Source organism: Mustelus asterias, chromosome 14, assembly GCF_964213995.1.
Source record: "Mustelus asterias chromosome 14, sMusAst1.hap1.1, whole genome shotgun sequence".
Classification (NCBI taxonomy): domain Eukaryota; kingdom Metazoa; phylum Chordata; class Chondrichthyes; order Carcharhiniformes; family Triakidae; genus Mustelus; species Mustelus asterias.
Genome location: NC_135814.1, coordinates 40025644 through 40047482, shown reverse-complemented (window position 1 = coordinate 40047482; position 21839 = coordinate 40025644). Strand labels below are relative to the sequence as shown.

General features: G+C 41.8%; 1 protein-coding gene across 1 annotated transcript in view; it reads left to right on the top strand.

The window, feature by feature from the left end:
• Positions 1-21839, top strand: part of xirp2b (xin actin binding repeat containing 2b) — a 201238-nt gene that overhangs the window by 50500 nt on the left and 128899 nt on the right. Inside the window, exon 4 of the mRNA XM_078228210.1 lies at positions 9292-9891. Coding sequence (XP_078084336.1) covers positions 9679-9891 — 213 coding nt within the window. The 5' untranslated portion in view covers positions 9292-9678. The remainder of the gene's footprint in view (positions 1-9291; positions 9892-21839) is intronic.

The window sequence follows — 21839 nt, the reverse complement described above, 5'->3', positions numbered from 1 at the left end:
GCTGCCCCCATGAATCGCACGTGGGTGAGGGCGCCAAACTCAGCGACCCCTGGTGGTCATACTCCTCCGACTCCGTCGACCGTAATGGCGTCGTCCTGGTCTCGCACGTGGACGAACCCTGCGACGACTTCGACGACGAAGACCCGAGCTCTGAAGAATCGCAGGCCGCACTGCCGTTTCTGGGTTTAGATCGGCACACTTTTGAATAATGCCCTTTTTTACCGCATGCGGTGCACAACACAGCTTTAGCGGGACACTTTTGCCGGGTATGCTTTGCTCCTCCACAGAAATAGCACGCGGGCCGCCCGGGGCTGCAGCCGTCGTCTGGCCCGAATGGGAGCACGTCATTACGCAGCATTTCGAACCCGAGGGACGAGGAGGGATTTGCGATTGCTCCTGCCACGTTGTCTCCACATGGTCCTCCGGATATAAAACTAAGCTTTTGGAGGCTGACTCGAGCATCTCTGCTAACTCGATGGCCTGGGTAAGATTAAGGTTACCCTTCTCCAACAGTTTAAGTTGAATGTACGACGATCCGACCCCGGCCACAAACGCATCTCGGGCGAGGTCGTACATGCTCTGCTCAGCCGACACAGCTTTGCAGTTACAGCCCCTGGCTAGCTGTAGGAGCTCGTTCGCATATTCCTCCATCGTTTCGCCAGACTGCCGTCGTCGAGTGGCTAGGAGGTAACGAGCGTGTATCTCATTAGGTGGTTTGGTATAGCGCTTCTTTAGAAGCTCGAGGGCCTTAGGATAATTGGTGGCCGCACGGATCGCGAGGTAGACAGTGTCGCTTACCCTCGCATGGAGGACCCGGAGTCTGTCATCATCTGTGGTGACCGCTGCGGAGGCTGCCAGGTAGTCTTCGAAACACTTCAGCCAGTGGTCGAAGGTGTTAGAAGCGCCCACCACACGTGGATCTAGCGTAAGGCGTTCCGGCTTCAGAATTTGCTCCATACTCTCTCTTTTTTTTTCCGACGAGAGTTTAACAACAGTAAATAAAATTGATGCGCTATTCAGACACGAGGCTTGAAGCTCAGTAAATGAAAGGCTTTTATTTACTGTTAACGAAGCTACCAGAACTTATATACACTATCCCAGACTGAAGGGGTCCCGGCCAGAGCAGGGACTCTTATACCTCTCCCAGGAGGCGGAGCCCGACTGGGATGTACCACAACACTACAGTACAAAGGTGTAACAACCCCACCCTAACCCCAACAGCAACAATAGCACAACCCAACAGTAACGTATGTACATCCTTGTAGTACTGGCCAGCCCCTGGCTCAGCACTATCCAGTGGGAACCAACGATGCTTCACCACAATAACTTCTAGCCATAGCACAGTGGACAGAGTAGAAATAAGACAGGAAGCTGGAATAATGGTACTCTGCGGTAGCATGTCCATCTGTATCAGGTTGCTAACTATCTAGATATAAGGTTGACAGCGGGATTACCAATATGTCACCCTTTGTTGTGAAACAATCATAAAAGCAGGAGTAGGCCATTCAGCCCCTTGAGCCTTCTCCACCATTCAATAAGATCATGGCTAATCTTATTATGGCCTCAACTCCACTTTCCTATTTCACAGCACCCCGCCCCTCCCCCCGTCTCCCCCATGACCTTTTGCCTCCCTTATCAATCAAAGATCTGCCTAAATCAACCTTGATATATTCAATTACTCAGCCTCCGCTGTTTGCTGAGGAAGTGAATTCCAAACATTAACAACCCTCTGAAAGAAGAAATTCTTCCTCGTCTCTGTCTTAAATGTAAGACCTTTACTTTGGAACTGTGACCCCTAGTTACCGAACTTCACACAAGAGGAAACACCCTCTCAGCATCCACTCTATCAAAACTTCTCAGAATCTTATAAAATCAACTCTCATTCTTCTAAACTCCAATGAATATCATTTCCTCATATAACAAAGCTTTCATCCCAAGAATTAGCCGAATGAATGCTCTTTGAACTGCTTCCAATGCAAGTATGTACCTTCTTAAGTAAGGAGACCAAAGCTATACATAATACCTTAGCTATGATCTCACTAATGCCCGATGTAGCAAGGCTTCTTACTTTTGCACTCCATTACCTTGCAATAAAGGTCAATATTCTGTTGGCATTGCTACTTACTTGCTACACCTGCATGCTAAACTTTTGTAATTTCTGTACAAGAACAGTCATATCCCTCTGTCCCCCAGCTTTCTGCAGTCTCTCCTTTTAAATTATATTCTTTTTTTGATTCTTCTTGCCAAACTGGACAATCGTACATTTTTTCACATTATACTCCATCTGCCAATATTTTGTCCACTGACTCTAACCTCTCTGTATCCCTTTGCAGACTCTTTGGGTGGAATTTTCCATTCTCTGCACAGAGTACTGGCTGAGGCAAGAAAACCGACATGCAGTTCACAGGCTGCACAACCAGCTTTTCTCACTAGATAATCCAGCACTCTGTGCAGACAAAATCTGGAGGCGCAGCCAACACCATCATGAGGGTGGGGCAGAGCCGGAAAAATTGACAAGCCGGGAATCCCAAGAATGGGGCGCCTTTGATCTCCAATAGAGAAAATAAGAAAACCCATCCCCTTCTCCACATGCATAGGGGAACCCCCCTCCATGAACATGGCGGACCCCCTCCATGCCACAGGGTATCCCTGGCTAAGGCCCTCTCCCGCTGGGGCTATACTTAGCTGTGCGCATTCGGTGGGTTCCCTCTGCCTGATTCCCATTTTTAAAAATGTTTTCTAAACCTCGCCGACGTCTCAATGTCGGGAGAACATATGGCAGGGAAGCCCTTTAATTAGGCCATCACTTATTTTATTCAAATGAGGTTCTTGACCTTTCTGGGCAGAAACCTCGTTATGTCCATGGCAGGTGGCCAGAGCAAATTGGAAAATGAGATCTTGCTGGTGAGTTTCTCTTTGCGATTCTCGCAATATTTTATGCCCACATCATAGTGCACTATTTTAATTGGGATTGATACAAAATAAATTTTGCTATGCTGATCAGGCAAAAAACAGTGTTCAGTTTCTCCTGTCTGTATAATATGGAAACACCCAAGATTTTGGAACAAATTTTAAGTATTATATGCACATTATTAACTTTTAAATGTTTTTGCAAGAGGATATGAGTATAGGGATCATAGCAAGAGGATTTGAGCATAGGAATAGAAATGTTTTACTGCAATTGTATAGTGATTGGTGAGGCCACACCTGGAGTGTTGTGTGCAGTTTTGGTGTCCTTATCTGAGGAAGGATGTCCTTGCTACAGAGGGATTACAGAGAAGGTTTACCAGGCTGATTCCTGGATGGAGGGTCTGTCATTTGAGGAGAGACTAAGTCGGTTACGAATGTATTCATTGGAGTTCAGAAGAGCGAGAGAGGATCTCATAGAAACTTATTAAATTCTAACAGGATTAGACAGGGTAGATTCAGAAAGAATGTTCCCAATAGTGCAGAGTCCAGAACTACCGGTCATAGTTTGAGGATAAGGGGTAAACCTTTCAGAATTGAGGTGAGCAGAAATTTCTTCACCCAGAGAGTGGTGAATGTGTGGAATTCACTACCACAGGAAGTAGTTGAGGCCAAAATATTTTGTGATTTCAAGAAGAAATTAGATGTAGCTCTTGGGGCTAAAGGAATAGGAACATAGAAACATAGGAATTAGGAGCCAGAGTAGGCAATTCAGCCCTTTGAGCCCACTCCACCATTCTATATGATCATGGCTGATCTCCATCCCATCCTAACTCCACTTCCCTGCCTTTTCCCGATAATCCTTTATCCCACTTTTGATCAAATATTTATCTATCTCTTTCTTGAATCCATTGATTGATTCTGCATCCACTGCACTCTGGGGCAGTGAATTCCATAGATTCACAACCCTCTGTGAGAAGTAGCTTCTCCTTATCTCTGTCTCGAACCTCAACCCTCTTACTCTACAACTATAACCTCTTGTCCTAGACTGTTCTAGAAGGGGGAACATTTGGTTAACATTTACTTTATCAATCCCATTGAGTATTTTATATACCTTAATCAAATCCCCCCTCATTCTTCTGTACTCCGGCGAGTACAAGCCCAAGCTACTCAACCGCTCCTTATACGACAGCCCCTTCAAACCTGGAATCAATCTAGTGAACCTCTTCTGAATCGCCTCCAGTGCCAGGATATCCTTCCTCAAAGAAGGTGACCAAAACTGAGCACAATACTCCCAAGTGTGGTCTCACTAATGTCTGATACAATTGTAACAACGCTTCAAGGAATATGGAGGTAAGGGGGATCAGGTTATTGAAGTTGATGATCAGCCATGATCATAATGAATGGCGGAGTAGACTGGAAGGGCCAAATTGCCTACTCCTGCTTGTAATTTCTATGTTTCTATGACAGAATGACAATTCGATAACATACTCTTAATTCAGGTAAGTCATGGTACTTAAAGGGAAGTTTAGCTTTAGTTGGCATAAGTTTTTCTTGATACAGAAAATGATTTTGAAATGTGGTAAGGATGGTTTTAAAAGGTTTGAATTAGTATCATGTACACTGGTGGTTAGTTTAACAAATAGCTCAGTAGTGTAAATTCAGATGCTTTATGGACACTCTCAATGCACTGTGAGGAGGTCAAACACGGGAGATTCTGGCTTGTGACTGACCAAAATGGAGAAGGTTTATTCAACAAGGCATCGATCACACTGGGAAACTTTAACAGAAACACACAGGGGCAAAGGCGAAGCATTGTAGAGAGCATAAAAACCTCAAAACAATTCATCCACCCAACCCTCCAAACACCAACTGCCTCATACGCAGCAGAGTTTGAAGATCAGCTACCTCAAAACCCATCAAAATGAAGTGGAAGAAAGTTATCTTCAATACCTAGCGTCTGCCTCAGAACCAGATAAATTCAGAGTTAAGAAATATGAGAAGTATATGGTTCTTTGTATAAATACATGCAAGCATGAAGAAAAAGATATAAATGAAACCAAAAGAATTTAGAAGATCCTCTAAAGATGCATCAAGATATGTAGCCAGGATTTTACAGAGATCACAGACTGTTATATTGTCGCCTTATCAAACAAGTTATGTGCCTTTATCATACAATTAACAATTGTTTTTTGTTATATTACCAAATAATCTCCAAAAAAATGCTTTTGCCAAGTGGACACAGAGGCGGGAATCTTACCGTCCCACTTGCCATGGGATTCGGAGCGGGTGAGGGGCGGAACATGGAAAGGTCCGTTGACCTCGGGTAGGATTTTACGGTTTCGGAACGAGCGAGGCCATAAAATCCCGGCCAGTAATCCTAAAGACTGAATAATATTGTTCTGCTATGATATGTTGAGATCAATTGAGCCACATTGTGATATTATCAGTTCTGAAATGATAGGATGGCACATCGGGGAGAGAGGGGATGCTCATGGGCACAACTCCCTGAGAATGCCGGCGGGGGCTCAAGATCCAGAAGTCGCAGATCTCACTGGTGAAATCACGATTTCAGATCTTCCCCAACCCTCGGCAGCAACGTCATAATGGGCATGAACCTGATTTACATTCATTTAAATATATTTCCATGTTATTAACACTCTCCCTCGCCAGATATTGACCACCCCCACCCCCGTATTTCATGTTGGCACAGTTTTCAACCAGTTTACCCAGACATGAGATGGCACGGTGGTACTGTGGTTAGCACTGCTGTCTCACAGCGCCAGGGACCCGGGTTTGATTCCCGGCTTGGGTCAGTGTCTGTGTAGAGTTTGCACGTTCTCCCCGTGTCTGCGTGGGTTTCCTCCGGGTGCTCCGGTTTCCTCCCACATTCTGAAAAATGTGCTGGCCGTGCTAAATTCTCCCTCAGTGTACCCGAACAGGTGCCGGAGTGTGGTGACTAGGGGATTTTCGCAGAAACTTCATTGCAGCGTGAATGTTAGCCAACTTGTGACTAATAAAGAGATAAACTTTAAAACTTTAAACGTTTAAATAAACTAAACATGAACCTGTTATGGGAATCCCCTGAGTGGGTGTAATGCCGAGTATATACCCTGGCAGAGAGGAACTTGGTAAGAAGTTTAACAACACCAGGTTAAAGTCCAACAGGTTTATTTGGTAGCAAAAGCCACACAAGCTTTCGGAGCCCCAAGCCCCTTCTTCAGGTGAGTGGTTTGGAAGGAAGGGGCTTGGGGCTCCGAAAGCTTGTGCGGCTTTTGCTACCAAATAAACCTGTTGGACTTTAACCTGGTGTTGTTAAACTTCTTACTGTGTTTACCCCAGTCCAACGCCGGCACCACCACATCAGAGAGGAGCTTGGCCAGGCAGTGGCCTGACAATGCCTCCTGACACTACCCTTTGGCACAGGTTGGCACTGCCAGGTTGGCACCATGCCCAAGCTACCCTAGCAGTGCCAACCTGGCAGTGTCAACTTGTACTATGGGTATTGCCAGGACAGGCCCCAGTGGGAACCTGAAGAGGGTCGGGGTTTCATTTGTATGTGATGGTGGGCCAGAGAGGACAGTGGAGCAGGGGAAGCTGGTGATGGCCGTCTGGGGGGGAGAGGGGAGTGGAAATTGAAGCCTCGTCCCGCTACATGATGGCGTGAAACACGGCCCTTCATTTTTTTTTAGGCATTGTGACATGCAATCTGGAGAGAAAACCGATCTGTTTCTTTGGAAAGAAACACACCCGTTTTCTCGCCGGAAACAACACTCTGCCATTTTTTGGTAAGATTTCGCCCAGTGTAGATGGGGACCATTCACCGCGTTGTGTCTCTGCCAGCTCTTTGAGAGTGCTACGCAAAACCATTCCATTCTTCATTCCTTTCCCCACATTTCTTCAAAGAAGTATTTTTCCTATTCCCTTTCGAAAGTTAAAATGTATCACCCTAACAGGCAGTGCATTCAAATCATAGCAATTCATTGCATAAAATCATCTTCCTCTGGTTCTTTTGCAATAACCTGGTATCTGTGTCCTTTGCTTACCGAACATTTTGCAACTAAAAATAATTTCTCCTAATTTATAATGTCAAAATTCCACATGATTTTGAATACCGCTATCAAATATTCCCTAAACCTCCCAGCTTATAAGAACAACTACATCTGATGAATTATGTTAAGTTAAACGCAGCTAATGCTGAACTGTTGAAATCAAGTTATTGTACTGTTTCTGATGATTCAGACAGATAGTTTGTTACAGTGAACAACTTGTTATTATGCTGATCTATTCAGAAACCTACATTTTTATCTTTGGAACACTTTGTGCAGAGGTGCTTTATCCAGATAACAAATAGCTGCACAACCCTGTAGCAGAACAAATTGTCAAAATGTATCACGAGTTACAATCACATAAGTAGAAGTAATAAAATGCATTGTTGCTAAATGCACCCCACTGCATTTGATCAGTTGTAATTTCTCTGAGGGATGACAAGAGTTAAAGTCATGGAGCCATATTGTTCTGCATTCCTGCAGATCTACTTAACCTGTGACTTGATCTTTAAAAATTGGTTTCTGCAGCATGATTCAAGAACCAGACTAAACACAATAATAAATCCCTAGACACAAAGATAAATGCTGATCCATTTTCTTACAAGCTATTATAAAAAATGGTTACAGTGTGTGTAGAACTGCAAGAGAATGAACTCTCCATAATATCAATAACACTGGTATGAGTTAGCTAGTGTCAGATAACTAAGCAAAATGTTTCCAAATCCAAATTTATCAGTTCTTTTCAGAGTCGAGAATTAAGCTATGGTTTAAAGAATTATACTGTAAGATGAGCACATAGGAATAGCTGAAGTGTGCAGCCATTGGCTCTTTGCTTTCCCTTGGGGTCTCCTAAATAATGCATTGTCTTGAGCAGGATATTGGAGATTTTGTATCCTTTAGCTATCTGTTGTCAGATGTGTGTCAGAGCATCATGCTGGGTGTTCATTAGTTTAATGAACCCTGGGAACCAAATGTCTTCTTTACTTTTCAAAACATTTTATCCAAAATTTTATTTCTGCATCAGATGCTGCTACAACTTCAAAAAAAAGAATTAGTGGTAAGAAAAACAGTACATGAATTGTTTAACTGTAATTGATAATGCGTTTAGAGTTAGTGTACTGTAGTTCTAGTTCATTTACAGTGAAATTGTTTTCCAGATTTGACCTGGTCTTCAAATTAAATAAAATGCTGCACTAAATGTGGGAGCTATTAAAACTTCAATGGCTTCAGAATAATTTAGGATTATGTGAGGAACAACTTGCTTCAGTGAACTGAGGCAGACCTTTATATTGCAAGAGATGCATTTTGTGGTCAAGAATCATGTTGTCATCGCAATAATATTTGTGCTTTAAATCAGACGTTCAGCTCGTCAACTGCATATTTTAAAAAGATAATGAAGCGCCTGTTTGAAATATCATGCACTATACCAATCAAAATTTATATTTTAATGCAAAACAAATGCTGCTGCAATTCTTGCTCACCCAAGGTTATTTATGGAGCTGACACAATGGGGAGCAGTGGTGTGTGGAAAAATTCACTGAGTGACATTGAACTAAATAACAAGAGTGAGTTATTAGTTTCTGCACACATGCAATGCATTTATTTGCCAGCATGGCCACTCCAAATGTTTGTAATCAGATTGTACCTTTTCTATTTTTATAGGTTTGTAAAACTCCAATTGGAAGGATATACCGCTGGTGACATATCACTAATGTGTAGACTATATATATAGCATCGAGCTGCCCTCTGTCTCAAGTGTATAACATTTCAGACCCTTCAGTGTAACATAGTATACAAGAGAGTGAAGCTCTGCCTTTACTGTAAATCTGAAAAAGTTTCAATTTTCTTTTCAGACCTGGCAAGAGAAAAAAGCCGCCAATTTGCAAAGCAACTGGTGGGTTATCCATTAAGTGTTATCTTTAAATGGGCTGAGTTCAGGGTGTTTTTTCATTTTATTTTCCGAGCATTTACTTAACAAAGGGTGAGTTTCCAAGCAAAAATGTTACGTGGCATTATTCCATACAAGGAAGTGATGGGAATTCATTCTCTTCCTGATCTGGTTTCCTGTTAGTTGGGAATTTTCTCCCCAAGTTCAGCAGCGTTTGCTGAAGGTCAGCTATATACTTGCTGCTTGAAGCAAAACAAGAAAAATGTCTTTTAGATTGACTGAGTTTTTTTTTTAACATGACATGGCCTGCTGGATTTAAACAAATTCATGTTTTTGCACAGTTTGTGGTTTAGCCACAAATGAGATTGATTCCATAAACACATACTTTCCCTATGATGTTTCAATTGTCTGCCATATGTTTAAATTCTGAAATTTTCTGATTTATAGGAAACTGAATTGGCAGAATTCCAAATAAAGAAGGGTTCACTGAACCTTTTGAAGAAGAAGTGGGAGTCTTGTGATTCAACTGCATCGTCCTCAAGGAATGTTCTCAGAAGCGAGTAGCATGAGTCTTTACCTCAGAATGTTTCCAGTAATTTAAAATTCCTGCTGAACAATTCATTCAATGTCAGCTTTTCAGACAGCACTCAAGAGCTTTTATATCAGCCCTTCAACAACGGTTTAAAGTCACCAGTCAGCCAATGCTTCCACTCCAGGAATATCAGCCACTGTAATACAAGTACCAGAGCTGGAATTTCGGTGGTAACATTACCGAAGGCATCCTGCGTTCTGAGATACTGTAACTTACCTGCTGGGAACATTATTTCTACAAGAATGGAAAGTGAGCCAGAAAGCAGGATGGTGAGGGAAACACACCGAGAGAAAATTTCAGCTTCAGCTACGTCCAAACAAGGAACAGAATCGACCCAAGATGAAATTGTTCGGGAAGATCTACAGGCTGCTCGAAGGATCGAGAGATTTACTATTCCACTGGATGACCTGAAAATGCTGTTTGAGAAGTCAGACACGCCAAAGAAGAGCAAAAAGGTAACATATTCTTTGTACTGTTCCAGCTTATTTAGGAAAATTAAAGAGGACTTTGAAATGTGTCTTTTCGCCAAAGTATGTTCATAAAAATAAAAGCCCATATGCTAATTTAGGCAATTAGAATGAAAAGATCTGACTAAAACACCTCAGCAATATAAAAGATTGCCACCTGATTTCTTTTTTGTACAGTAACATTCAGCCAGTGCAAGAGTGACTGTTTCACGGATGGTTAATTTAAAAGTAAATGTTTTCTCTGTGTTAATTTGCTGTTTCTAATATCACAGAATCATCGGATCCCCACAGTGCAGAAGGAGGCCATTCGGCCCATTGGATCTGCACCCACTCTCCGACAGAGCCTCTCACCCTATCCCTGTAACCCCACACATTTATCCTGCTAGTCCCCCTAACCGACACATTTTGGGACAATTTAGCATGGCCAATCCAACTAACCTGCACATCTTTGGACTGCGGGAGGAAGCCTGAGCACCTGGAGGAAACCTGGGTTAATAATTGTATTAATTTGGATTGGAAGAATTGGCGACACCCTTCAAATTAAACATTATGAGTACTTATGTCCTTTGAATGAAACAATGGTTTTCAAATTGCAACTCAGCTCAAAGGAGCCTAAAATTGACCTAAAACTTGGGGTGTATGACAACAAATTTCACTGCATTTCAATTGATTGAAAAATTCAGTAGTGGAGTAACTCTGTGCTAGTATTGCTTAACATTTGGAACTGCAAACACCCCAAAAACTACTTATTGATATGGGTGTAAATCATCAGACTAACAGGTTTATAGCTGTGGGTAGACAGAATACAGATGTAACCAATATGCACTAGACATGCCAGCTTTCTCTAAACATCAAAGAAGCAAATGTAGCATATACATGTCTGCACAAGACAGGTATTACTGACCAGGTGATTGAAGCAATGTTATTTGATAGGCTACAGCTTGCACCAACTAGCTGAGTATGAAACAGAACAAATTAGTTCTGTTGATGTCTGAGTGGGAAAATGTGATGTCTGGCATATTGTTGAATCACAAGAGGGTAGGGAGATCAATCCTTAGTCCATGCTGAACTATCTGATCCAAACCAGTGTGGTGATAATGGACACGACAACTGGTCTTGGATTACAGAGAGGGAAAATCAGTCAGCGCTCCCAATGCCTTCTGACCCCTGATGACACTAAAATAGGTGGGATAGTAAGTTGCAATAAAGAAATAAGCAATTTACAAATGCACCTGGATAGGTTAGGTGAGTGGACCAAAATTTGGCAGATGGAGTTTAATGTGGAAAAGTGTGAGATTACCCATTTTGGTCAGAAAAATAGAAAGGCAACTTTTTGTCCAAATTGGGAGAAACTTAAGAGTGCTTCAGTGCAGAGGGATCTGGGTGTCTTTGTGCAGAAAATTAGTATGCAGGTGCAGCAGGTAATAAGGAACATAAATGGAATGTTGGCATTTATTGCTAAAGGAGTAGATTATAAAAGTGGGGTAGTGTTGCTGCAACTGTACAAGGCTTTAGTGAGACCACACCTAGAGTATTGTGCACAGTTTTGGCTCCTTTACTTGAGGAGGGATGTAGTTGCATTGGAGGCAGTTCAGAGGAGGTTCACTTGATTGATTGCAGGGATGAAGGGTTTGTCTTATGAACAGAAGTTGAATAGTTTAGGCCGATACTCTCTACAGTTTAGAAGAATGAGGGAAGATCTAATTTGGGTATATAAGATTGTAAAGGGGATTAACAGGGTCGACTTAAAGAGGATGCTTCCTCTTGTGAGGCAGTCTAGAACAAGAAGTCATAGTTTTAGGATAAGGGATAGCAGATTTAAAACGGAGATAAGGAGAAATTCTCTCAAAGGGTTGTGAATCTGTGGAATTCATTACCCTAGATTGAAGTGGATGCCGGGACATTGAGTAAATTTAAGGAGGAGATAAAGAGATTTTCAATTAGTAATGGGTTGAAGAGTTATGGCGAACATGCTGAGATGAAATCCTGATGTGGAGATGCCGGCGTTGGACTGGGGTAAACACAGTAAGAAGTTTAACAACACCAGGTTAAAGTCCAACAGGTTTATTTGGTAGCAAAAGCCACACAAGCTTTCTGAAGAAGGGGCTTGGAGCTCCGAAAGCTTGTGTGGCTTTTGCTACCAAATAAACCTGTTGGACTTTAACCTGGTGTTGTTAAACTTCTTACTGAGATGAAATCAGCCATGATCATATTGAATGGTGGAGCAGGCTCAAGGGGCTGAATTCCTATCTCTGCTCCTAGATCTTATGTTCTTATGAAAATGCTACACATACATACATATCAGGTAAAGGAAGCTTGCGTATGGCTGTGATTCTTTTTGTTCAGCCTTCTGATAGGATAACTCACTGACACATTCTGTCTGGGATCACATGCAAAAATGACCAATGGCCCAAAAGTTACCCATGTCCATCCAACAGTGCCCAGCTTGAGTTACTACTTCCTCAAGAAAAGAGTTTAAAAACAGAAAAAAAATGAGGTGGAGAAAAGTTTTAAAATGTCGTGTGATTGCTAACCTTACATTAAAGAGATGATTTAAATGACGATGGTGAGGTATGCTTGCTGAAATTCCCACTGCCCCCAGTGAAGGAAGTTGTGCTGCGATAATTCATATGTCGTTCGATTGTAAGTTGAAACAATTTATCTTTTGCATAATTCAACAATGAAGCCTTATCTGGAATATCAAAGATAGTTTCTGAGCCTTCTGCTTTCATTGATGTATTGAAGAGTGACAAAAGAGTGATAATTTTCAGAATTATCACTTTGCTTTGGCCCCTCTTCAATGTGTTGATGAAGATGTAATAATCAGACCTAGTTTATGAAGAGACATTCACAGAGCTGTAGTTGTTTGTATTGAAGAGAACAGCACCATTATCTATAGTTTTAAATGCTGAAAGGAATGAATAATATAGATGTAAACAACTTGAGCATAGAATTATTAAATAAGATCAGAAGACATTTTTCTCATGTAATAATAGCTAGGCTCCCAGTAAAAATTGTTAACGCTGTTTTGATTAACTGCTTCACACCAAAGAAATTCCACTTGCTTTGCATCTTTAACAAAATATCTCAACATGTTTCAAGGAGGGCATGAACATAAGTCATAAGAACTAAGAGCTGAAATGGATCATTTGGCCCCTCAAGCCTGTTTTGCCTTTCAATAAGATCATTGTTGATCTGATTGTGGCCTTAACTCCAATTTCCTGTCTGCTCTCATAACCCTTGGGACCCTTGTCAATCAAAAATCTGTCTAATTTAGTCTTCAACAGATTTCTGAGCTCTCAGTCAAGCATACCTCACCATCTTGATTTGAATCATCACTTTAGTGTAAGGTCAGCAATCACACGACATTTTAAAACTTTTTTCCACCTCATTATGAATTCTTGGTTGAGAGCCCAGACATGCATTAGAGTACTAAAACACCTGAACTGCAGAGATAGCATTGCTTGGTTGACAGTACTATCACTCTGATCTATGCTATTAATTTTGCAAGGTTTATTTACACAAGGTTAAGAGGTTTCAAGTACTTGCAGTTTCATCTATTGAAAGTTTAAAGGATCTGGACAATTGACGTTGTATTTCCCCATAGTAAAATGACTTTTTTAACATAGTGGAAAGTTATGAATGAATGATGGTTTATTGAAGCCCTTCCATATGCTTCCATATGGTGCATGTTGGATTAATAGGTATTTAAATGCCATAGGGGTGGGTGGGTGGAGGCGCATAATTGAGCATAGAAGGCATGAGAGGCCATGGGGTATTGGGTGAAAGGGAATAGCTTGGCATAGAGAGCATGAGGGCGAGGGGTTGTGGCTGAAGAGGTATAGCTTGTAGGGAGTAGGTAAGAGCATACTTTAGCATAGGGGACTTGAGAATCCATAGGGGCTGTTTATGAGGGTCCATATCGGATGGGTGCAGAGGATGGTATGGATAAGGCATGGGGAGTGTGTGGAGGTGAGTAGGGGCTCAGGGGTAAGGGCCGGAGGATCATTCTGCTTTTTTTAACTGGGACTAAGTCCCATGGCACCGAGGCTAAGCTTTTAAATTAAAAGAAAACACCTCCACACATAGCAGGCCCTGTAGTTGCCTCTGAAGCTTTTCCTGGGTCAGCTGGCCTGTGTTGTCCACTACCACCCCCCCCCCCCCCCCCCCCCCACCGCCCCCTCCAGCTCCACAGAACAAAAGTTCAGTCCTTGAGCGTATTTCTTTCCAAGGCGGGGCCGGGCATTTTCCTGAACAGTTCTGGGGATGCAAATCCACACACACGCACACACGCACACACATGTACGCACACACCATACACAGACGCACATACACGCACAATATAGTTTCAGAGGATAATGCACTCTTAGAATTTGTAAACAAAAGAATAGTTCGTAGTTCATCTCTTTGGCTCGTCATAGGAAAAACAGTCATTGCAGGCCTGTTGAAGAAGGCGGTTTATTCTGAGTACTAGGGGTGTCAATGAAATTAAGTATCATTATTGTTGTAGGATTTCCACAGAGAGATGGCTTTTCAGCAGACCATGAAATTGGTTACTTGTGTTTTTCTTACCAGGAGGTCAAGTTTCTGTTCTGGTGGATTCTGAAAGGCTGAGAGACTTTAAGATTTGGCAGGCACCACATTCTTAAATTGCCTGGATGTTACTGCCTTTTATGCATCTGTTGTTTCTTTGCTGTGTTCTTTGCAGCCTGACGGGTTTCTCTCTGGTTCTCGGGATAGAATAGTTTGTGAGCTGAAGACAGTCTTGGTTGCATTATCAATTGCTATTGTCCACCCAGAATGCTTTAAAATTAGAAATTGTTGCTGTACAATGGATAATGGATCTGTTCACACCCTCTAATGATAAATTAGCTTCCGCAGTTTTCTTTAACAAGTTTGAACTTGGGGATATGAAGTCTACAAATCCATTGTTTTGAGTTTTGGGTGAATCACAAACTATCACAGGTGTAAATTCTACCAATGGGTTCTGTCTGGGTATGTTCATTCAAGGGGGAGGCCTCCATCCAACGTTATTCAATTCAGAACTTGCTGGAGATTTGAGATAGCTTGTGCAGAAACTGCAAAAGCCGCCTGACCCTTGGCAGCCATCTTAGCCAATTTGTTAGTACAAATAAAAGACTGTTCCAAAAATGACAGTCCATGTTTAACCATATGAATAGACCAGGCTTTCACTGGGCATGACATAAGATTTCCCTACTTCTGCTCTGCACGTCCATGCAATAAAAGCCAACATTGCATTTACATTCCTAATTACTTGCTGCACCCGTGTGCTACTTCTTGTGATTCAAGTACAAGGACACCCAGGTCCTCTTGTAGATCCAGCATCCTGCATTTTTTCTGCATTTAAATAATATTCTGATTTTCTATTGTTCCTGCCAAAGTAGACAAACTCACATTTTCCCATATTATACTCCATCTGCCAAATGTTTGCCCATTCACTTAACCTATACATATCCCTTTGCAGACCCTTTTTGTTCTCCTCACAGTATGCTTTCCTACCTATCCTCGTATTGTCAGCAAATCTGGCTACTGTAGAGTCAGTTCCTTCACCCAAGTCATTAATATGGATTGTAAATAGTTGATGCCCCAGCACTGCTTTTGTGGCACTCCATTTGGCAATCAAATGACGTATTTATCATGACCCTGTTTGCGGTTAGTTTACCAATTCATTATTCATGCTAATACATCACCCCCAACAACATAAGCTTTTGGTCAGCTGAGGTGGTTAAAGCATGGTGCTAATAATGCCAAGGTATCAAGTTTGATCTCTATATTGGCCAAAGGCTTCAAATGCCTTTGAAAATCAATGATATGGAGATGCCGGCATTGGACTGGTGGGTACAGTAAGAAGTCTCACAACACCAGGTTAAAGTCCAACAGGTTTATTTGATAGCACGAGCTTTTGGAGCGTTGCTCCTTCATCAGGCGAGCTTTTGGAGCGTTGCTCCTTTATCAGGCGAGCTTTCGGAGCGCTGCTCCTTCATTAGGTGACTCACCAAATAAACCTGTTGGACTTTAACCTGGTGTTGTGAGACTTCTCCCTTTGAAAATCCAACTACACTGCATCTACCGGGTCCCCTTTCTCCAGCCTGCTTGTTTCATCCTCAGAGAACTTGAAATAAATTTGACAATCACGCTTTTCCCCTCACAAAAACATATTCTCTATGCCTGATTGTATTATTACTTCCTACATGTCTGGCTTCTACCTCATTAATAATGGATTCTAACATTTTCCGAATGGCAGACCATAGGTTAACTGCTTATAATTTCCAGCTTTCTATCTTCCTCCTTTCTTGAATAGAGATGTTCCATTGTGGCTTTCGATCTGTTGGGACCTTTCCAGAATCTAAAGAATTTTGGAAGATCACACACAATGCATCTACCATCTCTGTAGCCACTTTTTTTAAGGCCACAGGATGCAAGCCATCAAGCTCAGGGGACTTGTCAGGCTTAAGTCCCATTACTATTCCAATAGTTTTTCCCCATTGATGGTGATTCTTTTATGTTCCACCTTCCCTTTTGATTTTCTATCAGACTTGGGATGCTTTTATGTGTCATCTATTGTGAAGACAGATACAAAGTACTTGCTCAAAGCCTCTACCATTTCTTCATTTTACATTATTCATTTCCCAATGTCACCCCTAAAAACCAATGCTCATTTTAGCTACTCTTTTCCTTTTTATATATTTGTAGAAGCTGCTGCTGTCTGTTTGTATATTTCTTGATAGTTTTCTCTCAAACTCCAATTTCTTCCTTTTTTTTTAGTCATCCTAATGCATTCCCAATCTTTTGGCCTACCACATCCTCATGGCATTTTACATTTTTTCATTTAATTTGATACCATCCTTAACTTGGTTAGCCACAGAAGGCATATTTTACAGCCCTACCCACAGCCAGGATCTTCTGATCCAGACAAAGTTCAATGGAATTTTGACTGGACCACCGCATCCCTGATGGCAGTTCCTGCCACAGGAGTATAATGAGTATTTCTCCTCATCTCAGTCCTAAATGATCGGCCCCTTACCCTGAGACTGTACCCCCATGTTTTAGATTCCTCACTAATAGAAACAATGGGCGGAATTTTCCAGCCCCTCGTACTGGAGGGAAATTCTGGTCCTGCCGAAGTCAACTGGGAGTTCAATGGCGAGTGTCTCTGTATCCACTCTATCAGGCCCCTTCAGAACTTTGTAGATTGCAGTACTGCCTCCAATGCAAATATATCTGTTCTTAAATTTAAAAAGTTCTTTAAAGTTTATTTATTAGTCACAAGTAGGCTTACATTCACACTGTAATGAGGTTACTGTGAAAATCCCCTATTCGCCACAGTCCGGTGCCTGTTCGGGGACACTGAGGGAGAATTTAGCATAGCCAATGTACCTAACCTGCACATTTTTGGACTGTGGGAGGAAACTGGAGCACCCGGAGGAAACCCACACAGACACGGAGAGAATATGCAAACTCCACACAGACAGTGACCCAAACTGGGAATCAAATCCAGGTCTCTGGCGCTGTGAGGCAGCAGTGCTAACCACTGTGCCACTGGGCAGGACTAAAAAGTGCACACAGTACTCCAGATGTGGTATCACCAAAATCCTGTCCTACTGTAGCAAGACTTCTTTATTTGTGTGCTCCAAGCAATTTAAATTTACGTCTGATGAAGCCAACTTTTATAACTGTGATGCATGACATACATGAAATGTGAAATCAACTAGCTCTTTGTGAGAAAGATGTAGAGCGACTATTTTCACAGTCTTAAAGGTTATTATTTTTGGCATTTGGTGGCCCATTACTGTTTTATGAGCAATGAGTGCTGACTTTTATTGTTGTTGAATAGCAGAACCTCGCGGAAAAAATGAGTAAATGTGTGTGACTTTGATTGCATCCCAGCTCACAGTCTCTCATGAGGAAAATCAGAGTCCATTTCCTGCACTTAATCACCCAGTGCCACCAGTAGCAGATCTGAACTCTTCTAGCAATGCCAAGGTCAGCTGCTTCAGTGTGCATAATTTTAATTTTGTGCAATCCCTTGATGGACAGGAGAAAATCTGCTAGAAAAAAAACACATTTTGTTTATCATACTTTTTAATTTCGGGTTATTTTAATACAAGAGGATAATGGTTTTCAGCTCAGGCCAGTTTTCAGTGAACGAGTTTTGCTGTCCCTTCAGATCTTACCAACTGCAGCCAAAAAATGATGCCCAAGATATTTTCAGCCTCATTTAAGTACCATCGATTAACTTTCCACCCATCTTGGTGTAAATTTATGTGGCTCAGACTGTCATGAAATGGGTTCTTTCTGCTTCAGTGAGATGGCTCATTGATGAGACCAGGGCTTGTGTTGTTAAACATGAACCCTTTATTGGTAGGCCTAATAACTATATACAGTTCCAAGGTTTTGTGATGCATGATTGTGCTCTACCATGCAGGCTAGCTGCTTACAGAGTGTTGCTTCTAAACTGTTCTCTGATAGTCTGTTACCATGTGACAGCATACACCACACCGTGGGCAGTGCCACTCCCCAGTCCCACATTAACCCTTGTTCTGCCGGGCATCTACACATTAAAACTCATTTGGGTCCATATCATTACACAGACCACCTGCTAAGTGCTGCTCCTCCTGGCCCAAAAATGAAAGTTAAAAAGAAACACTCTTTTGTGTCTCTTCCCTCCCCAGTCAGATTACGTACTGTACAGAGGCCTGCCAAGAAACTCACTGTACTTCCCTCTCAGATGGTGTTGTAAAATTTACAGTTCCAAAAATCCTACCAAGGCCTGCTATGCTCGTGTTAAAGAAAGCCCTGTGGTTTTGAGCTGGTCTTACTGCATGCTCAGCAGAGCAGTAGAAAATCACAGTAAGCCAGTTCCCAGTAACAGCTGGGCCACTAAGTGATCTAGGTGATTTTATTGTCTCCCCGACTGGTGGGTAGGGTTAAAATCAACCCTGTGGATCTATTTTGCAGTGAATCAAAGAGCTTTGTAACTGCCCACAATGTTTGGTGGCAAATTTCACTCTAGATTAATTTGATCAACGTGTAAGATGATATCTGGCAACCAAAGTATGCAATGAAATCTTATAGGTCAGGTCTTTAAACAGGTAAATCCATTTGTTCGACACTGTGAAGAAAGATATCAGTGTTCCTGCTGGAAAAAGAAAAGCGATGCTTATACTATAGTGGAAACGTATCACATAACATACTTAAAATGTTCAACATAAGGCTGTTGTGGCCTGAAGCATGTACTTCATGCCCTTTACAATACAAAGCTGTGGTCATTACTAAGAACATGCCAGTAATTGCTGGCAGGCCTCTACTGTTTTTGTTTGCACCTCTAGTCCTTTTTTTCACCTCTGCCAAATAGAAACTTTAGTTGGTTGTACAACCAAGCAGATTCCTTTGTAGCTTGGTGGTTGGCTTTACCTGCATGTTGTTTTTATTGTAGCTGAAGTTGTAATCACCCTCGGGGATGCTAATTCATTGCTTTGCTGTAGAGATGCTAACCGATTAAACAGATGGCACTGAGAAAGTGACATTCCTGTGTTTGCTAAAGTTAATGAAAAAATGCCAGCAGATGATTCATTCATGTTGACTCCTACTTGAAACGTCTTCCTTCCTCCCTGCCCGCCCCTCTCACCCACCAGCCCTAACAACCCTTGAGAAGATGATGGTGAGCCATTTTCTGGAACCTTCATCTTATGTGGTTAAATCACTCCCATAGTGCAGTTATGTAGGCAGTTTCAGGAATTTGACCTAGCGACGGTGGAGTGGTGATTCTTTGCCAAGCCACACACCTTCCTATCTGGAAGGAGCTCTTGGAAGTTGTGAGGTTTCCAATGGTCTGATGCCATTGTTCCTCTAGTTAGCAGATGTTGATGATTGAGATGTGCTGTTGAAGAAACCTCATCAACAAGCTTTTGCATTTTGTATACAGCACACACTTCAACCACGATGCACCCTTCATAGAAGGAGTGAACATTTAAGACGTTGGCTTGGGTGCTGCTCAGGCAGACTGAAAACTGTTGGAGCTGCACTCAGTTTAGGCAAGCGGAGAATGTTCCACTACATACACCTGATCCCCGAGGGTGATTACAACTTCAGCTACAATAAAAACAACATGCAGGTAAAGCCAACCACCAAGCTACAAAGGAATCTACTTGGTTGTACAACCAACTAAAGTTTCTATTTAGCAGAGGTGAAAGAAAGGACTAGAGGTGCAAACAAAAACAGTAGGTGGTCACCATCACTGATACTAACTTCAGTTTGATTAACTTAATTCAAATGCATCATTTGTCATGATCTAACTTGAACTCACTTCTTCAGATTATTAGTCCGAGCCTCTGGATTACTAGCCCAGCAACTAGAGTGACCATTTTTAAAAGAACAATCCCATAATTAAGCCAAATCACAGGTCATTTTCCAAAAAAGTAGCAAGCTGTCCCATAGTTTCTGCCTCCTGACATCTGTAGTATCAGGGTTAATGTTAAATATGTAAACATATAGTTTATATCATCAATGATGCTGGATCATATGATGACAGAGCAGAAATAATTCCATTTAGAACTATGTGGAGAGACTATCTTGTAAATAATTGGTACAATGTTGAATAAAATGTAGAGTTTGCTAACAGTATAGCCTTATCTGGAAGTCGAGGACCATGCCTACCACATAGCAGGCCAAAGGGAACAATGCCAGATGATGACAAAAGAAGCAAGAAGTGAAGAGGCCAACACCTGAAAGGATCAGTGAGAGAAACGACTGCAGGACAAGGGCAATGGAAAATGTCCTACCTTTACCAGAGTGCTTCAACCATGTGAAAGGCCCAAATCATGTCAAGAAGTATCAGAACAGGCATCGCAGGATTACCAAGTACAGAATGGCATCGGGACTAGCAGAAAAGACTGGCAGCGAGCAGGCCAGTATCTTACTATACAACATAGACAGCTTTACAGATGATGTTATGTCAGACAAGGCATAAGCAAAGACACAGCATCATATGAAGAAGTTATTAAAGCCTCTGATACTTATTTTAATCTTTGGAAAAATACCATCACAGAGTGAGAAAAATTTAATAGATGCAGCCAAAGAGTGAGAGAGAACATAGATTCCTTTATTTACAAGCTCTATTGTTTAGCAGAAAGGATGAATTCATTGGAAATTGCATTGATGATGGAATCTTAGAAGAGACACTTTCCAATTGTTTGCAGATGCAGGAGGATTTGACCTGATTGAAAGTCGTACAGATAGCGAGGTAGTTAGAAAAGAGAAAGCAAAAAAAAGGTTTATTTGAGGTGAAAGGTTGTGGAGGAAACAGACTGACACAGTTCAGTTTATAGCAGGAAAACTTGCAATGTATTTAACTCCAAGCTGCCATTTTCGTTGTAACAGGAGAAGGCTGCATTGGCATATAGAAAAACCTCTCTCGCTGAAAATGTGGAGGCCATTTTAAATCAGTTTGTTGCCAAACAAATAAAGGAGAAACAGCAAGGATCATGTACCACCCAACTGAAGATGTACGAGAAACTGAAGGAGAAATAGAACCAGAAACATTCTTCAGAGAAGTCTCGGGATCAAATGGAAACTATCAGACAGCAGATATTATGGTCAATGGAGATAAAAACCAACTTCTAATTTGACACTGGAGCAGGAATTTCAACTCTGTCAGATATGGATAAGTGGTTAAAAGCAGAGATACTCCAGTCATCAACTGTTAGACTCTGTGGTCTAGGAGGCACTCAGCTGAAGGTCATAGAGTCATCGAGTCATAGCGGTTTACAGCATGGAAACAGGCCCTTCGGCCCAACTTGTCCATGCCGCCCTTTCTTTTTTAAAACCCCTAAGCTAATCCCAATTGCCTGCATTTGGCCCATATCCCTCTATACCCATCGTACCCATGTAACTATCTAAATGCTTTTAAAAGACAA